The 20,065-nt window shown below is 48.1% G+C and overlaps 1 protein-coding gene across 3 annotated transcripts; it reads left to right on the top strand.

Annotated features, from left to right (window-relative positions):
- Positions 1-364: 364 nt before the first annotated feature.
- ADAMTS13 (ADAM metallopeptidase with thrombospondin type 1 motif 13) lies at positions 365-19,537 on the top strand. Of its 3 annotated transcripts, none has more exons than XM_056505477.1 (29): positions 365-540; positions 1,433-1,499; positions 2,303-2,586; positions 2,732-2,873; positions 3,213-3,349; positions 3,822-3,905; positions 3,982-4,106; positions 4,347-4,493; positions 4,845-4,979; positions 5,497-5,647; positions 6,261-6,365; positions 6,768-6,919; positions 7,013-7,076; positions 7,581-7,707; positions 8,036-8,184; positions 9,529-9,649; positions 10,248-10,328; positions 10,558-10,739; positions 11,152-11,287; positions 12,827-12,956; positions 13,569-13,758; positions 13,995-14,112; positions 14,364-14,493; positions 15,325-15,529; positions 15,993-16,290; positions 16,750-16,896; positions 17,357-17,533; positions 17,856-18,040; positions 18,320-19,537. In XM_056505477.1, exons 1-29 carry the CDS (start codon positions 475-477, stop codon positions 18,476-18,478), a joined length of 4,194 nt encoding a protein of 1,397 aa, XP_056361452.1. In that variant the 5' UTR covers positions 365-474; the 3' UTR covers positions 18,479-19,537. The 3 variants fall into 3 exon arrangements, with proteins under 3 accessions (XP_056361452.1, XP_056361453.1, XP_056361451.1); XM_056505478.1 differs by having other exon boundaries at positions 3,210-3,349; positions 13,998-14,112; XM_056505476.1 differs by having other exon boundaries at positions 3,210-3,349.
- Positions 19,538-20,065: the final 528 nt, after the last annotated feature.

The following is a 20,065-nucleotide window of genomic DNA, read 5'->3' as shown; positions in this document are numbered from 1 at the left end:
ACCAGCGGGGTGCGACCGGGACGGGGATCAGCACCGGGATCAGCACCGGGACCGGGCGCAGCGAGTCCCACCCCAGCGCCGCCGCAGGGGGACCGGCACAGCGCCGCACCGCCCCGGCGGGGAACGCCGGCCCGCACTTGTGTTCCGGGCCTGAGGGGGGGCAGTTCCATGGTTCCGGGGGTCGCGGGGTGACCCTCCCCACACACACACGGCGTTGTCCCCAGGGCCACACGGCCCCCGGGCCGCCCCCTGCCCCGCCGGGGCTGGCACACGCTCTGCAGAAGCCGCGGACATTGCGCAAGAACGGCCGGTGCGGCCGCGGCCCCCCGCGCCCCCGCTCACACACGGCGTGTTTGCTCACAGCCTGTTTGCTCACAGCCTGCTGCTGTTTTTTCTTCTCTTCCCTTCCGCTCCACGTGATGCCTGGGGCCGAAAACTCTTTCTGCTGGGCTGGGAGAGCGCGGGTCCTGCGGCATGACCGTCAGCTGGGCGCTGCGGGCGCTCGCCGTGCTCCCGCTGGGGCTGTGCTGGCTCCCCGAGGTGAGTCCGACTCCAGAGCGGCCCTTCGCACAAAAATAAACACAAAATTTATATATTTATATAGATATAAAGAACAGCAAGAAGAGACGACACGGTTCTAAGCCAAACTCCGTCCGTAATCACGAAGATGTGATAATTGATAAATGATTCGTGTTAGTCATAGAAGTTTTGGAGTTTGTATAAACCAGAATACTTAAAATAAGAAAAGAACGTGGACCTAGATGAAGGGAAATATATGATTAAACCCATTCTGTTTAAACCCCCCTGTTATGAATATTGTATGTTGAATATTGTATACCAGTTTGTAAAAGAAAAAAAAAGGGGTTTTCCATAGTCTAAAAAGTTTTTTTGCAGAATCAGATTTCCTGCCTTTGTGTGATCAATCACAAACTATCTGCTAAAGATCAGACTTCCCACTTCTGTTTTTTATCTCCCAAGACCAGATGGTTCCATGACCAATTGTCCCAAGAGCTGTCCCACGGAAGTTTGGAAGTTTCTTTGACCACCACTGCTTACCTTGCAGAATTACTACAACAAAACAATAACAATTATTGATTACAAGGAAAACCAGACTATAAAAAGGGAGCTCAGGTTGGGTGGAAGCGTGGAGTGGGCAGTGACCCTCACGTTTTCCCCAGCGCTGCTTGCTCTGTCTATATAAAAGAAACCAATTTAAATTTTGCTAAATATCGAGACTTTGTTTCTCGTTTATAACAAAGATAAAGCTGTTTCCTCTTGCGCAGCCCGTGCTTAGCACGGAGGACTTGGCACTGGGACTTGCTGAGCTGTTTGCTGGTGTTCCTTTCAGGTTGGGTCCAGGGAAGGCATAGTCTTGTGTCCAGTTGTTTTTCCTGAAAAAAATGCGAAGCTCTTCCTCTTCTTCTTCTTGCAGAAATTCCTCGGCGCTTTGGATGCAGAAGATGTTTTGTCTTACTTTGGAAGCAGCTCAGTGGCTGATGGTATGCAGGGCTCGGTCCTTCCCCGGGTTAGAACACATCTGGCAGCTGGTTTCTCATCCTGTGTGCTTGACACTGCTAATTAACAGCCCCTGACCTGACCAGCATTTGGTGTTTCTGAGTCCCAGTGCAAGTGAGACAGTCTGGGTTCCAGTGGGAGAGAGGATGGAGAGATGTGTCAGAGTTTAAACTCTGCTGAAGGAGATGTGTTCAACCTCTTTGCACATTTCTGCTGCAAATCCCCATTCTCTGTATTTCTACAAGATCTTCTGACAAAAGCTTTTGACTAAGGGTAACTTTATATACTTGTTAATAATTTTTAGTTTTAGTTTTTAAATAAATGCACAAAGAGATTTGAATTCTAGGTCTGGATTGATGATAGTTCAGAATAAAGATATGTTTTGAAGTCTCAATTCCCTGAAGGAAGGGTGTTGTCTCCTTGTGAGTTCACCTAATGCTCATCCCAGTGTCTTTGTGCTGTGATAATTCCCACTCAGTAATTATTAAAATCTGCAGGAACAAAACTGTCTCTGCCTTTTTAGATGAACTGTTCTCCTACTTGAGAGAGCAAAAGCTCCAGTAAATTCAGTGCCAGTTTCTATTGTGTGTTCCCAGGCAGATTATCCTCACTTTGGAATATACAAAAACATAGAACTTCTCTGGCTGTTGGTACCATGACCCCAAGAGGCCACAGCTGTCATTTGTAGGGTATTTTTCCTGGGGAAATTGACCTTACATTGGGTTTTTGTGTATCATCCTTTCTCATATCTCCTCCCCTTGTTCTGGTCTTGTTTCATTCCTTTCAGTACCTGAGTTTGTTGTGGCTGAGCCAACTTGCCCTTGTAAAGAAGAACATTTTGGGTTGGAGCCCTGTCCAGTCCAGCACTGCTCCATCCAGGCCTGGGGCCAGCTCTATGCCTTTGAATTCCTGGAGGACCACACCCTCCTTTCCTCCTCCTTTGTGAGCAGCCAGGTGGTGAACTCTTCCTTTATTTTACTGAAGAGATTCCCAGGGAACTGCTTTGCAGGTGGAAAGTCCCTGCAGCCTCCTGGGGCCAGAAGCAGAGTCACTTTTTGTGAAGGGCAGCTGGTGAGTATGAGCTGGAACAGCCTTTGGGGGTTAGCAGCTTCGTGCACAAAATGTATGTGAACCATCCACTGAATAAATCTTTGCCATCTCCATGGGTAGCAAATATCTATGGAATAACTCAGAGGTGGAATTTTATCTGCTTCAGCAAGGAGTCATCACTGTGGGTGAGGAGAAAATTCACATCAGGCCAGTCAGGAGCAAAGATGTGGCTCTGCTGAAGGATCTTGGCTTCTCCAGCCCCCACATCCTCTTCAAAAGTGCTGCCAGAGAGGCAAAGCCAGCCAGAGGTAACAGCCATGAGAGGCAGCCCTGCTGGAACAGCTGTCTGCTGGGGCATTGCTTCCATGAGCTCAGAGGGAACATTTGTGTGTACAAATACAGGAATATTCTTGAAAACGTTTCTCACCTTGCTGACCCCAGTGTGTTTGATGTGGGTGGTTGCTTTGGTAGCACAGGTGTGTTGCTAAAGTTGCTGAAAGTCACCACCAGAAGTGGGAAAGCTGAGCAAGCTCCTGGAGAAGTGGACTTGCAGCTGAGTTATTGCAGCCTTTGGGGAGAGGGAGTGGATCTGTAGGACCTTCTATGGTGCATTTGAACCTCCTGTGTCCCTTTGTGCTGTCCAGCAGGGTGGGCTCCTCCTCGCCTGCACAAGAGGGCTGAGGCAGCTGTCAAACATCTGGAGCTGATGGTGGTGGCAGGGCCAGATGTTTACTTGTACCACAAAGAGGACACAGAGAGATACATCCTGGCCAACCTGAACATTGTGAGTGGCTCTGAGTTTGGGATCTTGGCCCAGAGGATTTAAAACCCACATAGAAAATGTAGCTCTTAATTTCATTACTAATGTTGCAACTCAGGTAGAGGGGTCTCTCACCTGTTGCTTTCAGTGGGATTGAGCTAAATTCCACTGAATCAATCTTGTATTTTACATTTCATTTTTTTTTATTTCTGCTGCAGAATTTTCATGTCTCTTTTTGCTATTTTTAAGAAATTTTCTCTTAATGCTAATGCAGAAAAGTCTTTAGCATTCACCCTACCCTATGAAACTTTTCATACAGATTCTCTCTGCTTCAGAGGATCTGAAAAATCCCATCACTTCTCATCTCTTGACAGATTTATTCACATTTTTAGTGCATATATTAGTGTTGTAGTTACCTTTGTAATGAGTGCAGCCCAGTTTTTGGGAGCAAGGAGTCAGGCCCTTCTTTATTTTAATCCTTTCTGTCTCTTCTCAGGGAGCAGAGCTGCTCAGAGATGCCTCACTGGGGGCTCATTTCAGAGTTCACCTGATGCAGATGCTGGTTTTGAGAGAGCCAGAGGTAAGGGGAGGGCTGTGTTTGAGTGCTGTCCAAGCCCAAAGCTGTTTGGAATGTGCAACATGTGCCTTCCCTCCAGGCAGAGGTGAACATCACAACCAACATCACCTCCTCCCTCATCAGTGTCTGTGAGTGGAGCAAGAAGGTGAACCCCCAGAACGACTCTGACCCCCAGCATGCTGACATTGTCCTCTACATCACCAGGTGCTGAGCTCCCTGCCCTGGGAGGGACTGGGAAATAGTTTATTCAGTTCTGTTATCTTGGATTTTTTTAATGTGGAATCATCATAAAATTTGAGCAGTGGGCACTCATGTCAAAAGAAATGTTATATAGCTGGCAAAGCCAGACTAGGAAAGCTCAGATAAATTCAGCTCAATGTCTAGACCTGACTTTTTTAGCTGTGGGGGTTCTTTGCTCTTTTCTCTCTGTCTCCCTTACTTTAGGTTTGACCTGGAGTTGCCTGATGGGAACAAGGAGCTTCGTGGAGTAACTCAGTTAGGGGGAGTCTGCTCCTCCTTCTGGAGCTGTGTCATTACCCAGGACACTGGCTTTGACCTTGGAGTCACCATAGCCCATGAGATTGGGCACAGGTCAGTGGGAAACTGCCAGAGCAGCCCAGTAGGTTTTATTCAGGTAAAAACACCCTCCAGTTTAAGGAAAGAGGCAAAAGGACCTCTTGACATAAAAGGGAAATTCCCATTGGTTATTCTAAACCTTTTGGTCATCATCATGGATTATTTTGGAAAGAATTCCTTGCATTTCTTGCATCCCTGCATATTCTGTGACAATTAGAAGCTGCAAAGAGGAGAGAAACCCTTTGTGACAACAGTAGAAGGAAGGGCTGCAGAGGGAGCTCAGTCCTTGCTTAGAGAAGGGAGGCTCTGAGGGAATCCAGCCTTTGGGTTTCTTCTCCTCAGGGCTCTGTGCTGCTTCTGTTGCAGCCTTGGCATTGCCCACGATGGAGAGGGGAATCTGTGCAGCAGCAGTGGTTACATCATGGGCTCAGCAGGAAACCACAACAGCATCGACCTCACCTGGTCTCCGTGCAGTCGGGAGCAGTTCCTGGCTATTGTCAGGTAAGGGAATGGTTGAGCTCTTCAGTTCCCTGTGCTGGGAGCTTAGGAGAGAAAAACTCAAGGAATAAAAAAGTTTATTGAAGAATGAGGAACAGTGAAAAGCTTGGGGTTTCTTTATTTCTTAGCACTTGTTGCAGAGGTTAAACCCAGGTTTTGCTTCATGTAGCTGGAAGTGGCTTTGGTTGGTGCCTGGTGTGCCTGGGCTGGGTTGGATTTCTCAGACACTGTCTCAGCCTGCACATTTTATTTACAACATCAGAGCATCCAGGCTCAGACAGGCACTGCAGGCTGTGCTGGCTGGGTGCAGGACAGGAATGGGATAGAACTCCAGCAGCAGGGAACTGCGAGCAACTCCAGGCAGCTGCTGCAACTAAATCCATCCCAGCCCACAGCGAGCATGTGTTGTCTGGGAAAGCAGCAGCCAACTCCCAGAGTGAAACTCAGCACAAGTTTGCAAACATGTCCTTGTCCTCACTAGCCACAGCTGGGAAAGTGTTATTCCTCATGTTTCTATCAGTACAGGCCAAACAAGCTGCTTGAATGACCTGCCGGACATGGACGGCAGCATCCCGGGGTGGAAGCCTGGCTTGTACTACGGAGCAGATGAGCAGTGTAAAATTGCCTTTGGCAGTCTGGCCACAGCTTGCACCTTTGCTGACAGCAATGTTGTAGGTAGAAAGTTTGTCTGTCTTGCTAAGAGCAGCAGGGAAATGTTCAGGAGCCAAAATTTGGGAGGAGGGGCTGGCAGCGTTTTTATTCTGAAGAGATCGAAGGTGCTTTTCTGCCACAGATTTCTTGGCAAAGCTTTCAAAATGTTTCCTTTCTCTCCATCACTTCCTTCCTCCACATAAATCTCCTGTAAGGTTTACACAGTTGGGTGCTGTTGTGCACAGCTGGCAGTGCTGGGTGCACCCACTCAGGGTCCTGCCTTGGGGAATTCTTGTTCACTGGATTCCTCCAGCTTCCCTGCCATGGCTCAAATCCCTTTGTCTGGGAAGCACAGCGTGTTTAATAGCTGCCATCTGGACATGTTTTGTTAATGAGGAAACACTAAGGTGGGTGAAACTTTAATTGCTTCAGTTGATCATCTTCCAGCATTACAGCTGGTGATCACTACAGTGATGACTTTCTGACTTGCCCACAGCTTTTGCAAAATAGCAGGAAAAATTAAGGAACTTGCACTTTTGGGTGTCTGGGAAAACCATGCACAATTTAGACTTTTGGGACTGCTGTGTTGTTGAGCCTGACTCCCTGAACTCCTTGGTTTTCTTGCCACACCAGGACATCTGTAAAGTTCTCTCATGCCACGTACAACCAGCAGACAAATCCAGCTGTACTCGGCTTCTGGTTCCCCTCCTGGATGGAACTGAGTGTGGGATCAACAAGGTAAGGAGGCTCCCACCAGGAGTGGGTGTGGAGACAGCAAAGCTTTGTCAGTGTCTGGAAGTTACATGGCATTCAGTGCCCCTTGGCCAGGGAGCTAAAACCAGTCCTAAACTGGTACTGTTATGGCCTGATCTTGGTCTTTCCACCTTGTCTTTATCTCTGGAGTTGCTTTGATATCTGATATCTGAGCTGTCCTTCTACTTGAAATGACCTGCCTGCTCTTTGCTTTGACCCCAACCTCATGTTAGGGGAAGGGGACTCTTCAGCCTCTTGTGAGAAGGTGCCTCATTCACCTTGGGATTCTCTGATACTGGCCTGCCAAAGACAGGGACTTGTGCCAACCTTTTAAACCCCAGCCCTGCTGTGTTCACTGCTGCCAGTTCTGTGTGTTCTTGGTCCTAGTGGTGCTTCAAGGGTCAGTGCAGCTCTCTGGAGGAACTGAACCCCATGGCTGTGGTCCATGGGCACTGGTCTGCCTGGAGCCCCCTGTCCCCCTGCTCCCGCAGCTGTGGGGGGGGGGTGCTGCTGAGGCAGCGCTTCTGCAACAACCCCAGGTGAGACATGGGCTGTGCTCAGGGCCTGGGGGCTGAGTCTTCCTCTTTGCCTGGGACAAACCTGCCCCTGCTGAGCAATTCTGTCATTTCCAGGCCTGCTTTTGGGGGGCAGGAGTGCCACGGTGCCAGCATGCAAGCAGAGATGTGCAATACACAGGTAATGCAGCTCAGCAACACCTGAACTTCTGTCTTACTGTTGAACCCTTTGAGGGCTGGGTGTTTTTGGGCTGTCCTTCCCACAGCTGACTGCTCTGGTACAGATCTGGTGTACAGCCTCCATCTGTCTGACAGCAGGAGAGGTATTTGTGCCATGGAAGGCAGCAGGATTATTTAATAGCATTGTTCACATGTAATGAAGCATTTTCTCTAACCCCCCATAGCAGGACAGATGCTGAGAAAATAGTGACTCACAATGACAAGAGGGACTTTCTTGCATCATTCCTATTTTCCTTATCTATTTATTTTGTATAAATTGCAATGATATCAGCTTCCAAGCACAATTGTCTTCATATCCTGCAGCCTCCCTTTAAAGTGTTTTTTTTTCTTTCCAGTTGTTTGGGTGTTTTACTCACCAGCCATTGCATTTTGCCTTTAGCTAGAGGGTTAAATGTCAGTGCTCAGTCACTTCCTTTCCTTACACAATTATCTCTCTGGGATCCAGGCCTGTCTGATGACCCAGCAGGACTTCATGGCTGAACAATGTGCAGCAACAAATTTAAAGCCACTGTACCTTGATGTAGAAACACCATCCTTTTATACCTGGACCTCTGCTGTTGGCTTTGCCAAAGGTAAGGAGTGTCTGGAACCTCAGTTTGTGCAGGGGCTGCTCATGGACCTGTCTGTACTTTGGGATGAAAAGGCTATTTCACTGAATGCTTTGTGTTCACATGAAACCTGAGAGATCACAGAATCCCAGAAAGGTATGTGTTGGAAGGGACCTTAAAACTCATCCCACCATGGCAAGGACACCTTCCACTATGCCAAGCTGCTCCAGCCTGGCCTTGGACACTTCCAGGGATGGGAGTCCACAACCTCTCTGGGTTTTTCCCATTGTTTGATGAGCAGCCATGTGCTTTCCTGCAAGAGTAACTCCTTCCTTGTGCCTGCCTGCTCCAGGGGACCTGCTCTGCAAGCACATGTGCAGGGCTGTGGGCAAGGAGTTCATGGTGAGCCGTGGGGACAATTTCCTGGATGGAACCAGGTGTGAGCAGGATGACATGGAGCACCACGGGGATCTCCATCTGTGTGTGATGGGGAGATGCAGAGTAAGTGACTGGGGAGTCCAGCTGAACCCTGGCAGGTGGTCTGCACCAAAGGAATCAGGGAAAATCCTGCTAGGAAAATACCACAGTGTCCCAAACAGCAGAGCGAGCTCTTCTCAGAAGAGAGTTTTGTTCTTGGTATGTTGGATGGAGTCCAAAGATGTACTGTTCTGTCTGTGCATCCAATGCCCTCTAGATAAGACATTCTGCTAATTATGCAGTAAACACACAGGGCTATTCATCCCTAATCCAAGAAGCAATTGGTTTTTGTGTTGGTGGAGCAGACATCATTAACTGCTCAGCTTGCCTGCTGTAATTAGCCCCATAAAATGCTGACTGTCTTGGAGGGAAGTTCCATGGCTTGAATCACTGAGTCAGTGGCAAGATAAGGAGCAAAAACTGGGGATCACGAGTTGACAAATTGATTTTTGGAGTATGGTTGATCAAAACTGAAGCATAACTTCTGGAGTTTAGCTCTGGACTGGACCTGAGGAAGGCATTCTTTCCTGATGACCTTGGACACAACTCCCCCGCCCTGTCTGCATTTTAGGAACTGCTCACTGCTGACCCGGGTGGATGTTTTCTGTTGTTTCTTTACATTCCCAGAATACTCTTTGTCAATTTTATGTTTTTCTCATTATCCTCGTGCTCACCATGTTTTGTGAAGTGTTTCCCCCCATGAACAGCAGAGGGTGTAGGCAGAACCTGTTCTGATTTTGGCTGTTTCATTGGCAGCAGTGATAAATATGCATGTTATGGCAGCTTCCAAAGCCTGGGATCAGTGGCTCCAGCATAAATTCAGCAGTTGCACATGTTTTGCTGTTAAGCCTGCTGAGATCCTCCTGTAGCTTTGTGTAAATTAGTCTAGTTCGTGGGAATGGGGATAGAATCTCTCTTCTGAGTTCCATGGGACTGAAGTGATGTGGGCTAGGTTTGGCTTTGGAGTCTGGGGAGCTAAAGATTCCTTTAGAACCTGCCATTCATGTTTAGTGTTCTCCTGGGCTTTTGTTTTTTCCTCCCTTCCTCCCTCCCTCCAGAAAGGGTTCACAGAAGAGAGCACAGAGGTTTGGGTTTAGGTCACAGGAGAGATTTTTTTGGGCTGCTTCTTGTGGGAAAGCAAATGTCACAGTTACTGAGAGCTGTGCTCTCAGCTAAGACCTCCCAGTCCTTGGCTTTGCACGCTGCTGTCCAGTGGCAGGTCTAGGTACAAACACATCTTTTCCTTTGTTGTTTTCCTAAATCCAAATTCCAGATGGAAAGGGCAGTTTCAGGAACTCAGGCAATGTTGCTTTTGCTGGCTTGTTTTCTCAGAGCAGGCCAGGCTGACAGACTCTCCCCTCTGCTCAGGCATTCGGGTGTGACGGCCAGATGGGCTCCAGGAAGGCCATGGATCCCTGCAAGGTCTGTGGGGGTGATAACTCCACTTGCACCAAAGTCAGTGGATCCTACACAGAAGGGAAAGCTCAAGGTGTGTAGTCCTCTCCCTCAGCCTCTGCATTGTGGTGCTGTTTGTATTCCAAATCTTCTGTATATGATTTTTCCCTTCTGCTTGATTTTATTTTATGGAGGATGTGGAGATGGATTTTGTGTGGTCAGTGCTGAGGGAGGTAGGCAGAATGCCTTTTTTTGTCATAATTCTCTGGGTGTGGATCAGAAATGTGACTGTTTGGGAAGTCCTGTAAATTGTGGGGAGCTGGGGGTGATATCAAATCACAGAACCATAAATATCCCAGATAGGAAGGGATCCAAAAGGACCATTGGGTCCAACTCCTGGCCCTGCAGGACAGCCCACCAATCCCACCATTTCCTTGAGAGTGTTGCCCGTGCTTCCTGGTCTGGCTCTTGCAGTCTCATGTAGAGGTGTTAGCAGAGAACCTAAAAACCAAAGAAATGTGAGAACAGGACACAGAATGCAGCTCAGTTGTGTTTGCTGTGTCACCATCACTGTGTTCAAGGCAAGGAGCGGGGCCAGGGTGAATTTAGGAGTTGAGCTGCAATCCCCATCCTTTCCCACAGAGTTCCAGTGGTGGAAGGTGATCACATCTTTCTCCTTCCCACCCTTGCAGAGTATGTGACATTTCTGTCCCTGCCCTACAACACCACCTCGGTCCATGTCACCAACAGGAGGCCTCTCTTCACACACCTGGGTGAGTGGAGTGAAAAGGAGAGGAGAGGATACAGGCAGGGCTGAAAGGAGCTTGTGCAAACAAAGAAATGGGATTTTTGGTGCTGCATTTTGCTTGTGGGATGCTCTCCAGTGGGAAGCTGTAGGTGCCACACTCCATGGCATGCCAAACTTGGATCAAACTGGTTCCTACAAAGTGGGTTCCTACCACATCATCTCTCTTAACCTCCCTGCTCCTCCACCTTCTCCAGCTGTGAAGGTTAAAGGAGAGTATGTGGTGGCTGGAAAAGGAAAAATCTCACTGAATGTCACCTACCCGTCAGTTCTGGAGGACAACCAGATCAAATACCGAGTGTTCCTCACCCAGGACAACCTGCCAAGCCTGGAGGAGATCCACGTGGATGGGCCAACACAGGAAGAAATTGAAATACAGGTGAATTAAAGCAGCAGAGTTGGAAGGGGGCCAGTCAGAGGTGACCTGGTTTGGGTGGTTTTGCTGCAGAATCCAGATGTGGTGGATTCAGGTGACTTTGTGTCCAAAGCTAGGGGGGGGATGAGGTTCACTGAAGAGTGCTAGTATTGCTTTTCTTGGGAATGGCTGGGGGTTGGCTGCCCACAGGCATCCTGCAGGCTGGGGGTGATTGTGTGGGGAAAACCACCCTGAGTTCAACCCTTCAGTGCCAGAATTCACAGGGTGGGTGCTCTGACTGTGTCTGCCTGGGGCTGAGGCATTGCAGTGAGGATCAGGATTGGATGCAAAGAAGGGAGACTGGCTTCTCCTTCCTCCATCCTAAGAAATAAATCCAAGTTTTCTTGTGCATTGACCACAGTTTTTCCTTCCCCAGGTCTACAGGAGGTACACAAAGGAATATGGCAATGCCACCAACCCAGACATCACCTTCAGCTACTTTGTCCCCAAGGAGAACCTGACCTATCTGTGGATTCCTCAGCTGGGCCCATGTTCAGTGACCTGTGGGGAAGGTGAGGCAGCAGGACTCAGTCTTTACTTTTTATGAAGACTTCTGCTTTGGTCTGAACTGAATTTCAAAGCAGATTGCTGGAAATGATTGTTGCATTTGCTAGTGTTCAGCTGAACCAAAGGAAAAAGTGGTGGAGCTTTTGAATTAAATTAACAAATCAGCAAATGAGCTGAGTCATCAAAATGATACTGGAAATGTTTGATCACGGAGAAGATTTTTAAACAAGTTTTAACTGAACTCTTGGTTTTAAGACTAAATAATTTTCTCAGATTTTTCAAAGTTACTGAAGACTGTAATTTGAAGTTGGCTAAACATCAGAAGTCTGAGACCAAAGGGGTATCTGGTGTCTGATTAAAGCCTCAGAGCTAATTATGAAACTTCCTTCTTAGAATTCTATTCTTGTGCCATGGCTAATCCTTTCTGTCTCCCTAAAGGAATCATAATGCAGATTGTAACAGTTCACTCTGATAGATGGCCTGACATCTTGTTTACCAGATAATTCAGATGACACTGTCAGGCCTCTCAAGACTTCTGTGACAAGGATTTAGAAAATGCATTAATGAATATTTATGGAAGTCAATCTACACAACTAGTTATGCCTGGAGAGCTTTTCTCCAGCAAATCCCCCAAGTGAACTGATTGCTGAAACCCTGAAGAGCTCAAAATGCTCCAGAGCCTCCAGCTAATGCAGCCACAAACAGAAAAAAGAACGAGAAACTCAGGACTTAAAATAACAGAAAGTTGGGAATCTGGGCTGAAATTGCACCTTGAGAGCTGAAAGTGATTCTCAGTCCCTCCTTAGCAATAGTCATTATTTGAAAACAAGGGTAGAGCACAGATAAGGCTGCTGATGGATTCTGGACATTTGGTGCTCAGGGTCATGCTGCTTGAGATTCAGGAATGCCTGGCTCTCCTTGTAGCCCATTCTCTGAAAGGAGACTCCTTTTATCTTTGCTTGTAATTTCTTTGAGTTGGACTTTTCATCTGCTTTGCTTGTTCTTTATTGTTGAAAATCTCCTTTACAGCTGTAGCTTATGAATATTTCTTTCCTTGCCTGCTGCAGGCACTGGAAGTCTCCAGTTTCTCTCCCAGTTCCTCTGGTTTTGGTTGATGATGCCTTTGAGGAGTCTGGGGGTGTTTGAGCACAAGGACTGTGTGATGATATTATCTTCTGCACAATGGCATTTAAAACCAGCTCCCTCCTAGAACTTATTTGCTGTCCCTCATCAGTCAGCTCATTAGAAGTAATTTATTCCAAATTATGATTGATATCCTTGTTCTTTCAAATGGCCAATTTAGAACAACCTTTCCATTTTGGCAGTGGGTTATCAATCAAGCTTCTCCTCTGCTGGGGTGCTCACCTTGGAAAATCACTTTAAAACTCTTGAGGGAGGTTATGGCACCAATAAAGGGTTTGTGTGTTTACAGGAAGTCTGAATTCCCACAGTCCATTTTCTCACCCAGCTGATTGAGTAAAGCAAAACCACTGCATCTTCCTTCCATTACTTTGGTTCTAATTTCAGTTCCTTTTGTGTCCCAGGGGTGCAGCCAGTGGCTCATGTGTGCTTTGATCAGACCAAGCATGAAGTAACAGAGGATCAGAGGTGTCTGGAGCTGCCACAGCCCCTCCCAGAGCACAAGCCCTGTGCCATGGAGCCTTGCCTCTACAGGTTGGTGTTCCAGGGAGCTCAGATCCTGCTTTTCTCTGCCCCTTAATCCAGGTTCTGTATTTGTGCTGTTCAAAGTAAAAAAAAAGACAGAAGTATGAAGTAGTTTCCTCCTAATTACAATGGAGTAGCAGATCCCAAGCCATGTTCTGTCTTTCCTAGTCCTGTGAGATAATTGAGATGTCAGCTGAAGGAATGGGAAATGTTCCTTCACTGTTTTACAGTAATCTGCTAAATGAAGATATTTTGAGGGTATGGCCAGAAGAAGATGTCTCTCACATCCTTTCCAAGATGATGCCAACAAAGAGAGTTGGTTGTGTTGATTATTTGGGAAGGAAGACCAAGCCTGCCCAGACATTGACCTCAGAGACATTTTAGTGTTCAATAAAAAGTGATTGAACTATAGCCCCTTAGCTTAGGTGCTTTTAGTCCTTGAAAGCTTGAAATCTGTCAGTGGAAGGACTTAAATTGTTCCCTCAGTCACATCCAGGCAAGGCTTTTGAAACAGAGAAGCTGAACACTCTGCATGACCCATTTCTGTAACCAGAGCCCTGAGTTAAACCTCCCTGCTGATCCAGATGGGAAATGGGGTGATGCCAATTGCCTCCCACTCAGGTGGAAGATGTCTCAGAGAGGTGAATGCTCTGCTGTCTGTGGGACTGGAGTTGCCCAGCAGAACCTGACCTGTGTGCAGTACCATGATGGCCTGGAGACTGTGGTGGATGACAGCTTGTGCCCAGCAGAAGAAAAGCCCCTCTCCCTTGTGCCATGTGTGGTCAATGTCTGCCCTTTGGGCTGGGACAAAGTGAGTTTGCTGGCTTGGCTTTTCAGGAACCTCACTGGGAGCTTTGCACTTTTATCCACCAGTTAAGAACAACCAGCTCACTCCTGGAGCCTGGAGGGTGGTTTACACCATGCTCTGCCCAGTTAAAAGTTCATCCTGTCACTTTAGACAGCTCCTTCCCTCTTTAGTTATGCTGCTGGGTTCCTCAGTTCATCCTGGTGGTTTGTTTAGGGCAGCTGTTTTTTCTCTCTTCTGAGGAGGAAGATGCACACTTACCTCAGCCTCTGGAGTCACTTGGGCATGTCCAGCAGCAAAATCAGACTGTGTATGTCTGGAGCCCTGTAGCTGGGGAGTGTTCTGTCTCCTGTGGTAGAGGTGAGGCCTTTCTGTGCTGCAGGGAGAAGTTGCCTGGCTGTAGGTGTGAGTTCAGTGCCTGGGAACCTCAGGGCCCACTTGGTCCTTCCCCCTCTACAGGTCTAAGGGTGGCTGTGATCACAATTTTTCTGGGGGAATGAGTGCAATAAGAGTGGCATGGCTTGGGCAGAGTTTGCTTGTTTTGTACACACAGATGTGACACTTTCAACCCTTGCATCCAAACCACACAGTCAGATTGCTTCCCTTCCTAGGTCATGCTCAGCTGCACTATGTTTGTGTGGCTTTTGACACCAAAGAAGAAACTCAGGAGGAAAACTGCCAGCCAGTGCCAAAGCCAGAGAGCAGGGTGGAAGTCTGTGATCTCAACCCCTGCCCACCAAGGTAAAGCAGTTACCAGGAGACAGTGAGACAGTGAGGGGTCTTTCCTTTCTCTCTCTGTCTGCAGCGACATGGTAAAAGAAGGGTCAGGCTATTCTCCCCTTCTTTGGATGCACAGCCAGCTACAAAAACTGCAGCACTGCTCCATACTGAGCAATCTCAGAGTCTTTCCTGGGCTGGTGCTTCTCAGACAGAAATAAGTGTAGTCCTCAGAGTCTGAGTCCAGAGAAAAACAGAAAACCTCTCAATCCCTTATTGCTCTGGGAAAGCAGGAACAAATCCATAGCTGCAGAAGGTGGTGACACATTTGCCAGCTGTACAGTTTCCACAGAGCATCAAGGAAAGTAGCAAGAATTAAATACTCTCAGAATCTAGAACAGCTGCTCTGAAAACTGAAGGAAATGCATTGTACTTTCCTTAGGATTTGTGGTGAGCTTGCCCTGCCCTGTTTGCTGTGGGACTGGAAAGCTGCTGGAACTTTTCTTACAGGATGCCACTCCCAGGGCCTCTGGGTCTGGTCCTGATCTGAGAGCTCAGTGGTGTTTGTGTTTTGGAGGGAGATAAGATTGCTCTGCAGTTAAGCCTGTGTGTGTTACCCTGGGGAGGGTGGTGATGGACACAGAGAAAGATTCAGTGTGGATTTGAAATCTCTGGGCTCCTGGCAAAATGGGAATGCCCTATGTGTCCAACTCCAAACCTGCACCAGGCTGCATTCCAAGTACCACAGACCATGTGAGACAGAGGATGAAGAAGAAGGAAGGGTGAGGGAGCTGCAGTGAGAGACAGGGTGAGGATTCATCACTAATTCACTTTTTATCCTCCCTGCCCTGTCAGGTGGAAGGTAACCCCAGCTGGGCCCTGCTCCTCCAGCTGTGGGCTGGGCTTAGCAGTGCAGCTGGTCACCTGTGTGCAGATCCTCCATGGCCAGGAGGTCTTGCAGGAGGAACATTTGTGCCCTGTGGCAGAGAAGCCCCTCACCAGTGTCCCCTGTGTCATCAGAACGTGCTCCTACGAGTGGAGCTTCAGCGAGTGGTCACAGGTACCTGCTCCCCTCCAGATGCAGCAGTTTCCCAGCTCTTCCCTTCCCTGGAGGCTGCAGGGGAGAAATAACAACTTCTGCCTTGTCTGTTGGCTTCCCACAGAAATGCTGAACAGTTTCCAGGGATGTTTTCCATCCGTTCCACTGCCCTGTGTTTAGCAGCCGTAGGTTTGCTTCCCACCTTCCTCAGCTAAAGTTTTGGCTGCAGCTTAGAAATGGTTTTGGCATGTTTTCTATTGGAATGCAGATATTTTAGGATTTTTTTAGGAAGTGGTTCTGCAATTTAAATATATAGTTTGGAAGGTCCCCTGGAAGGTGGGGCATCTTATAGCTGATGGAACAAGAGCACTGGCAGGGCAAGTGGTGGAAGCCCCCCAGATCATGCATGAGCTTATCAATGCATTTATTTCACAACACCAGCTGGAATGCTGGGATAAAAGCCTGTGGGTTTCTTCTTCTGCAGTGTTCAACATCCTGTGGGAATGGCATTCAGACCAGGCAGGATTTCTGCCTCAGCTCTCTGACCCACAAGCCCGTGAACCCCCTTTTCTGCCGGCGCTTCCCCAAGGCCGTCGTGGTGCGTGGCTGCTCTGCAGGGCCCTGTCCTGAGCAGGAGGGGACCCTGTCCCCTGGGGCAGAGCTGCAGCCAGTGACAGCAGCCACACACCTGAGCACAGCTGCAGCTGCCACAGAGCACAGACACAAGGAGCTGGATGTCCCTCTGTCTGCTGGGCCCCCAGAGCAGACAAAGCCCGGTGGAGGTGAGGAGAGCACGGCCAAAAGGAGCTTCCTGTGTGCAGCTGGGCTGAGGTGATCCTGCTGCCAGACAGGGACAGGAGCATGGGAGGGAATCCATCTGGCTGGGAGGGGAAATCTGCTGTTCCAGCACATCCATGTTACCTGAGCTGGGAACGATGACTGGCTTCCCTGTGCTTCCCAAAATTCATTCTGACTTGGGACAGCAGCTCAAGATTTCAGGGAGTGTTTAGACAACACTGTCAAGCACATGGTGTGATTCCTGGGCTAGTCCTGCAGGGTCAGGAGTTGGGCTTCATGACCCTTGTGGGTCCCTCCCAACTCAGGATCTTCTGTGGTTCTGGGATTCTTTGACTCTTCCTGTGCTTTACCCAGAATATGTGACCTTACCTGTTCATTGTGCCACAAAGGGAGTTGTTTTCCTCTACTTCCTTATGTGTTTCCCACCTGTTTCTACTGTCCAGGTGTGTGTGGAAACCTCTTTCTCAATGCCACTGGCATCATCAACATGAGAGGTGTGGAGAGCAGGGACTGCACGGTGGCCATCGGGCGTCCCCTGCGGGAGGAGATCTCGGTCACCATCCTGGAGAGCTCCCTCAACTGCAGTGCAGGTACTGCCTGCAGCCCTGGGATCCAGCCTGGCCCTTTGGCAAAGCTGCACCTCAAGCTGCATCTCTTCTGGTGCCTTGAAAAGCTCTGGGAGCCTCTGTAATAATCTCTGAAAGCATTTTTCTGAGTTTTTCTGTTCCACCAAGTTGTTGCCAGATGGAACAAAGTGAAGATGCTGCTTGTCCTCCCTTCACTCAGTGGTTTCTTACCTGTTTTGTTGGTAGATAAAAGGTGAAAGGAGTTTATGGGGTTAAAGAAGCTGCTTGTTTTAGCCTGGTATCAAACTAATGTACTCTCTAGCTGGAATCAGCAGTTAGATTAGTTAACTGGCCTGTTCTCATGACAGATTTTGATAAGATAGAAACAAGATGCAGAAATTACTTGATTCCAGACCTGTGTAAGAGAGACTGTGGCTTTTACTCAAAAGAGAAGTGTTTCTAGGCCTGTGCTCATCTGTTCCAGGTGAGGTCCTGCTGTTTTCTGGGCGAATGATGTGGCGGACAGGCTGCAGGAAGCTCCCTCTGTCACTGATAAATTCCAGAACCAACACACTGATTGTGAAACAGCGTGTTGTGCTGCCAGGAAACGGGGTCATCCTGAAGTACAACAGCAGAACTGCAGCCAAAAAATATTACCAAGGTACTGGACTGAGAGCTTTGCTCTTGCTTTAGATTAAGGCCCACAGGGTTCCATGAATGGTGCTTGCCTATGAAAGTCTATGGAAACCTTGTTCATTTTTAGCAACTAACAATCCCCTTCTTGAGGAGTGTTGGAATCAGTATTAATTGTGGACTCCCCCTTTGCTTTAAAACAACCCCCCCACAAGTGTTTGCAGATTGAAGGTTCCCAGATGAAAATCCCTAAAGAAACTGTTCTGCCTGTGTTTAATTTAAATGATTTCTTTCTTGGAGGTGCTGGATACTTCTCTAAGCCATTTTCTCTTCTCCCTTTGCCCTGCCAGACTGTGACCAGCAGCTGTTTGGCCCCCAGGGTGAGATAGTGAATCCTGTGCAGCTGCCTGAGGAGAGGCAGGAGCTCGTGTGCCGCACCTTCATCACGGTGGCTCCGCGGCAGCGCATCTCCATCCGCGCCCTGCACACCGACCTGGGCCCCGAGGGCAACCACACACACTTCAACTACATCCTGGTGAGGGGGCAGGAACCCCAGGGCAGTGATTTGGATGGAACAAACCCCATCTCCATTAGGGATTTCCCCCCAGCTGCACAGTCTCACAAACCAGAGACTCCAATTTCTGTTGTGTAAATGTAGATGGGAATGAGAATTTCTGATATCTACTGTATTTCTTCTAACCTTTGTAGCACAGCTTTTCCCTGAGTGACCCATCTGCTAGTCTCCAGTGTTTTTTAGGTGCTTATTTCATGTGTAGCCTGCTGAGATAAAATGGTTTGGTTTTTCTTCCTGCAGGTCCGAGATGTCAGCACCATGAAGACAGTGGTGTTCCGCGGGAAGCAGCAATTCCTCTGGCAGTCAACAGGAAGCCAAGCTGAAATTGAATTCCATGAAAATGTTAAGGATCACAGAACCCATTTCTGGGCTGAATACCATGCTATTGAGCCCAAATAAAAGCACTGCCCTGAGAAAAGCCCAGTTAGTCACTGCTGCCTGCTCACAGCACACATTTACTCCTCTTGGAGCTGCTTCTTCATCTGTTGAGTAAGAACAATGTCTGCTGACTCCTTTGGGGCCTCAGTCTTGATAAAGATCATACAAAAGACATGTAACCCCCAAATATTTAGCAAATCTTCCTCATGGATTTCCTGTCTGATTTGGTTGGCATTAATGAAGTTTACAAGAGGGTGACTTGGGCACTGGAGTGCCAGGGTCCTGCCTCTGTAATGTGGTGGGACCCTTGGGAGAGTCATTTGATTTCTTGGTGTTCCAGTATAAACCTCTGTATACCACAAGTAAAGTTTTAGCCATTACATTCACTCTCTTGCAGTGCAAATGCCCCTCAAAACTGGGGCACAGTGAAGTTTGGAATGGAATAAAGAAGGCAAAGATGAGGTGCCAGCACAAGGAGATGGGTGGGGTGGGCAGTGCCACCCTAGGACAGGTCACTCAGAGCTTGAATGTTTTCAGAATTTGGCTGAACTGAGGCACTGGTGAGCCCTGGTGACAGCTGGCTTTATGTGGAAGGACTAAATGACATCCTGAGGTCCCTCCCCAGCCACCCTTTCTGTGGTTCTGCTGTTGGATATCTGACAGAGTTACCACCACTTCTTTTCTGTGAGAAAATAAAAGAATTCTGTCTCTTAATGCCAGGTTTGATGCCAGGTCTGATTTACTCAGATAAGGGCAGTAGCTGTGCTATCAATCTGTATCTTTATTTGACAAGAACTGTGGTGGAGGCTGCATGGACAAGCTGTGGCAGGAAAAGGGATTTTAGAGCAGTGGCAAATATTCACACAAGTTTCATTTAAATGTACTTTTCAGGTTATTTCTTTTTTTTTTTTAGTATGTTGAACATTGGGCTGTGCTTTGGTCCAAATCTGTCATCCTCCTCAAAATCACAATATACTGCTTAAAGGTTCTTTTCTGCACCTGGAGCCTGGCTGGACACATCTGCACTTGCTCTTCATGCTGGATGCAATAAATGGTTCTGCCTGGGCAGTTTTAACCCTGCTCCTGCTTTCCCTCAGTTGGATTCTCTGACATCCTTCTACAACCACAAATGTTCTTCTTAATTAATAGCTGTTTTTTTGCTGGTTAAACCTGGAGTTTTTTGCTTGCCAGCCTCCAGATTTACGTCCCATTCCTGGAAGAGCCAGAAAATAGATTCCTGAAGTGAGATCCTCGAGGAGCTGGATGCATCAGCTATCCCTCTGCAGTGCGTGGGTGATGCAGGCCCTGGGCCTTCATTTCCTGTCTGACAGGAGATGGTAATGAAAAGACATCCTTTCCTTAATCCCTTTTTTGTAACCTTTTAGCAGATGGGCTCTGTCTTCCCACTCTGCTCTGGATCCCAAGTCTCACTGCTATTTACTGTTCCAGATCCACTGTGCAGAGCTGGGCTCTGGTTGTGTTCCATGTTCATCTGCACAAAATGCAGCTGCTGCCTTCATCATTTAGGAGAGTTCAGGGTGTTCCCCTGTCCATTTGGACACCACCAGCTTGCCAGCTGGGGCATCAACTTCCAAAATACCACTTCTA

This window comes from Oenanthe melanoleuca, chromosome 17, assembly GCF_029582105.1.
Source record: "Oenanthe melanoleuca isolate GR-GAL-2019-014 chromosome 17, OMel1.0, whole genome shotgun sequence".
NCBI classification, from domain to species: domain Eukaryota; kingdom Metazoa; phylum Chordata; class Aves; order Passeriformes; family Muscicapidae; genus Oenanthe; species Oenanthe melanoleuca.
Note: the sequence above shows the minus strand (reverse complement) of the source record. Positions and strands in the feature narration are given on the sequence as shown.

Excerpts from the sequence above, each read along its gene's own strand:
- ADAMTS13 (XM_056505476.1), top strand. The coding sequence starts at position 475 with ATGACCGTCAGCTGGGCGCTGCGGGCGCTCGCCGTGCTCCCGCTGGGG. Across the intron at positions 2,587-2,731 it reads CTTTTTGTGAAGGGCAGCTG|CAAGGAGTCATCACTGTGGG; the intron begins GTGAGTATGAGC and ends TATCTGCTTCAG. Across the intron at positions 14,494-15,324 it reads CTCAACCCCTGCCCACCAAG|GTGGAAGGTAACCCCAGCTG; the intron begins GTAAAGCAGTTA and ends CTGCCCTGTCAG.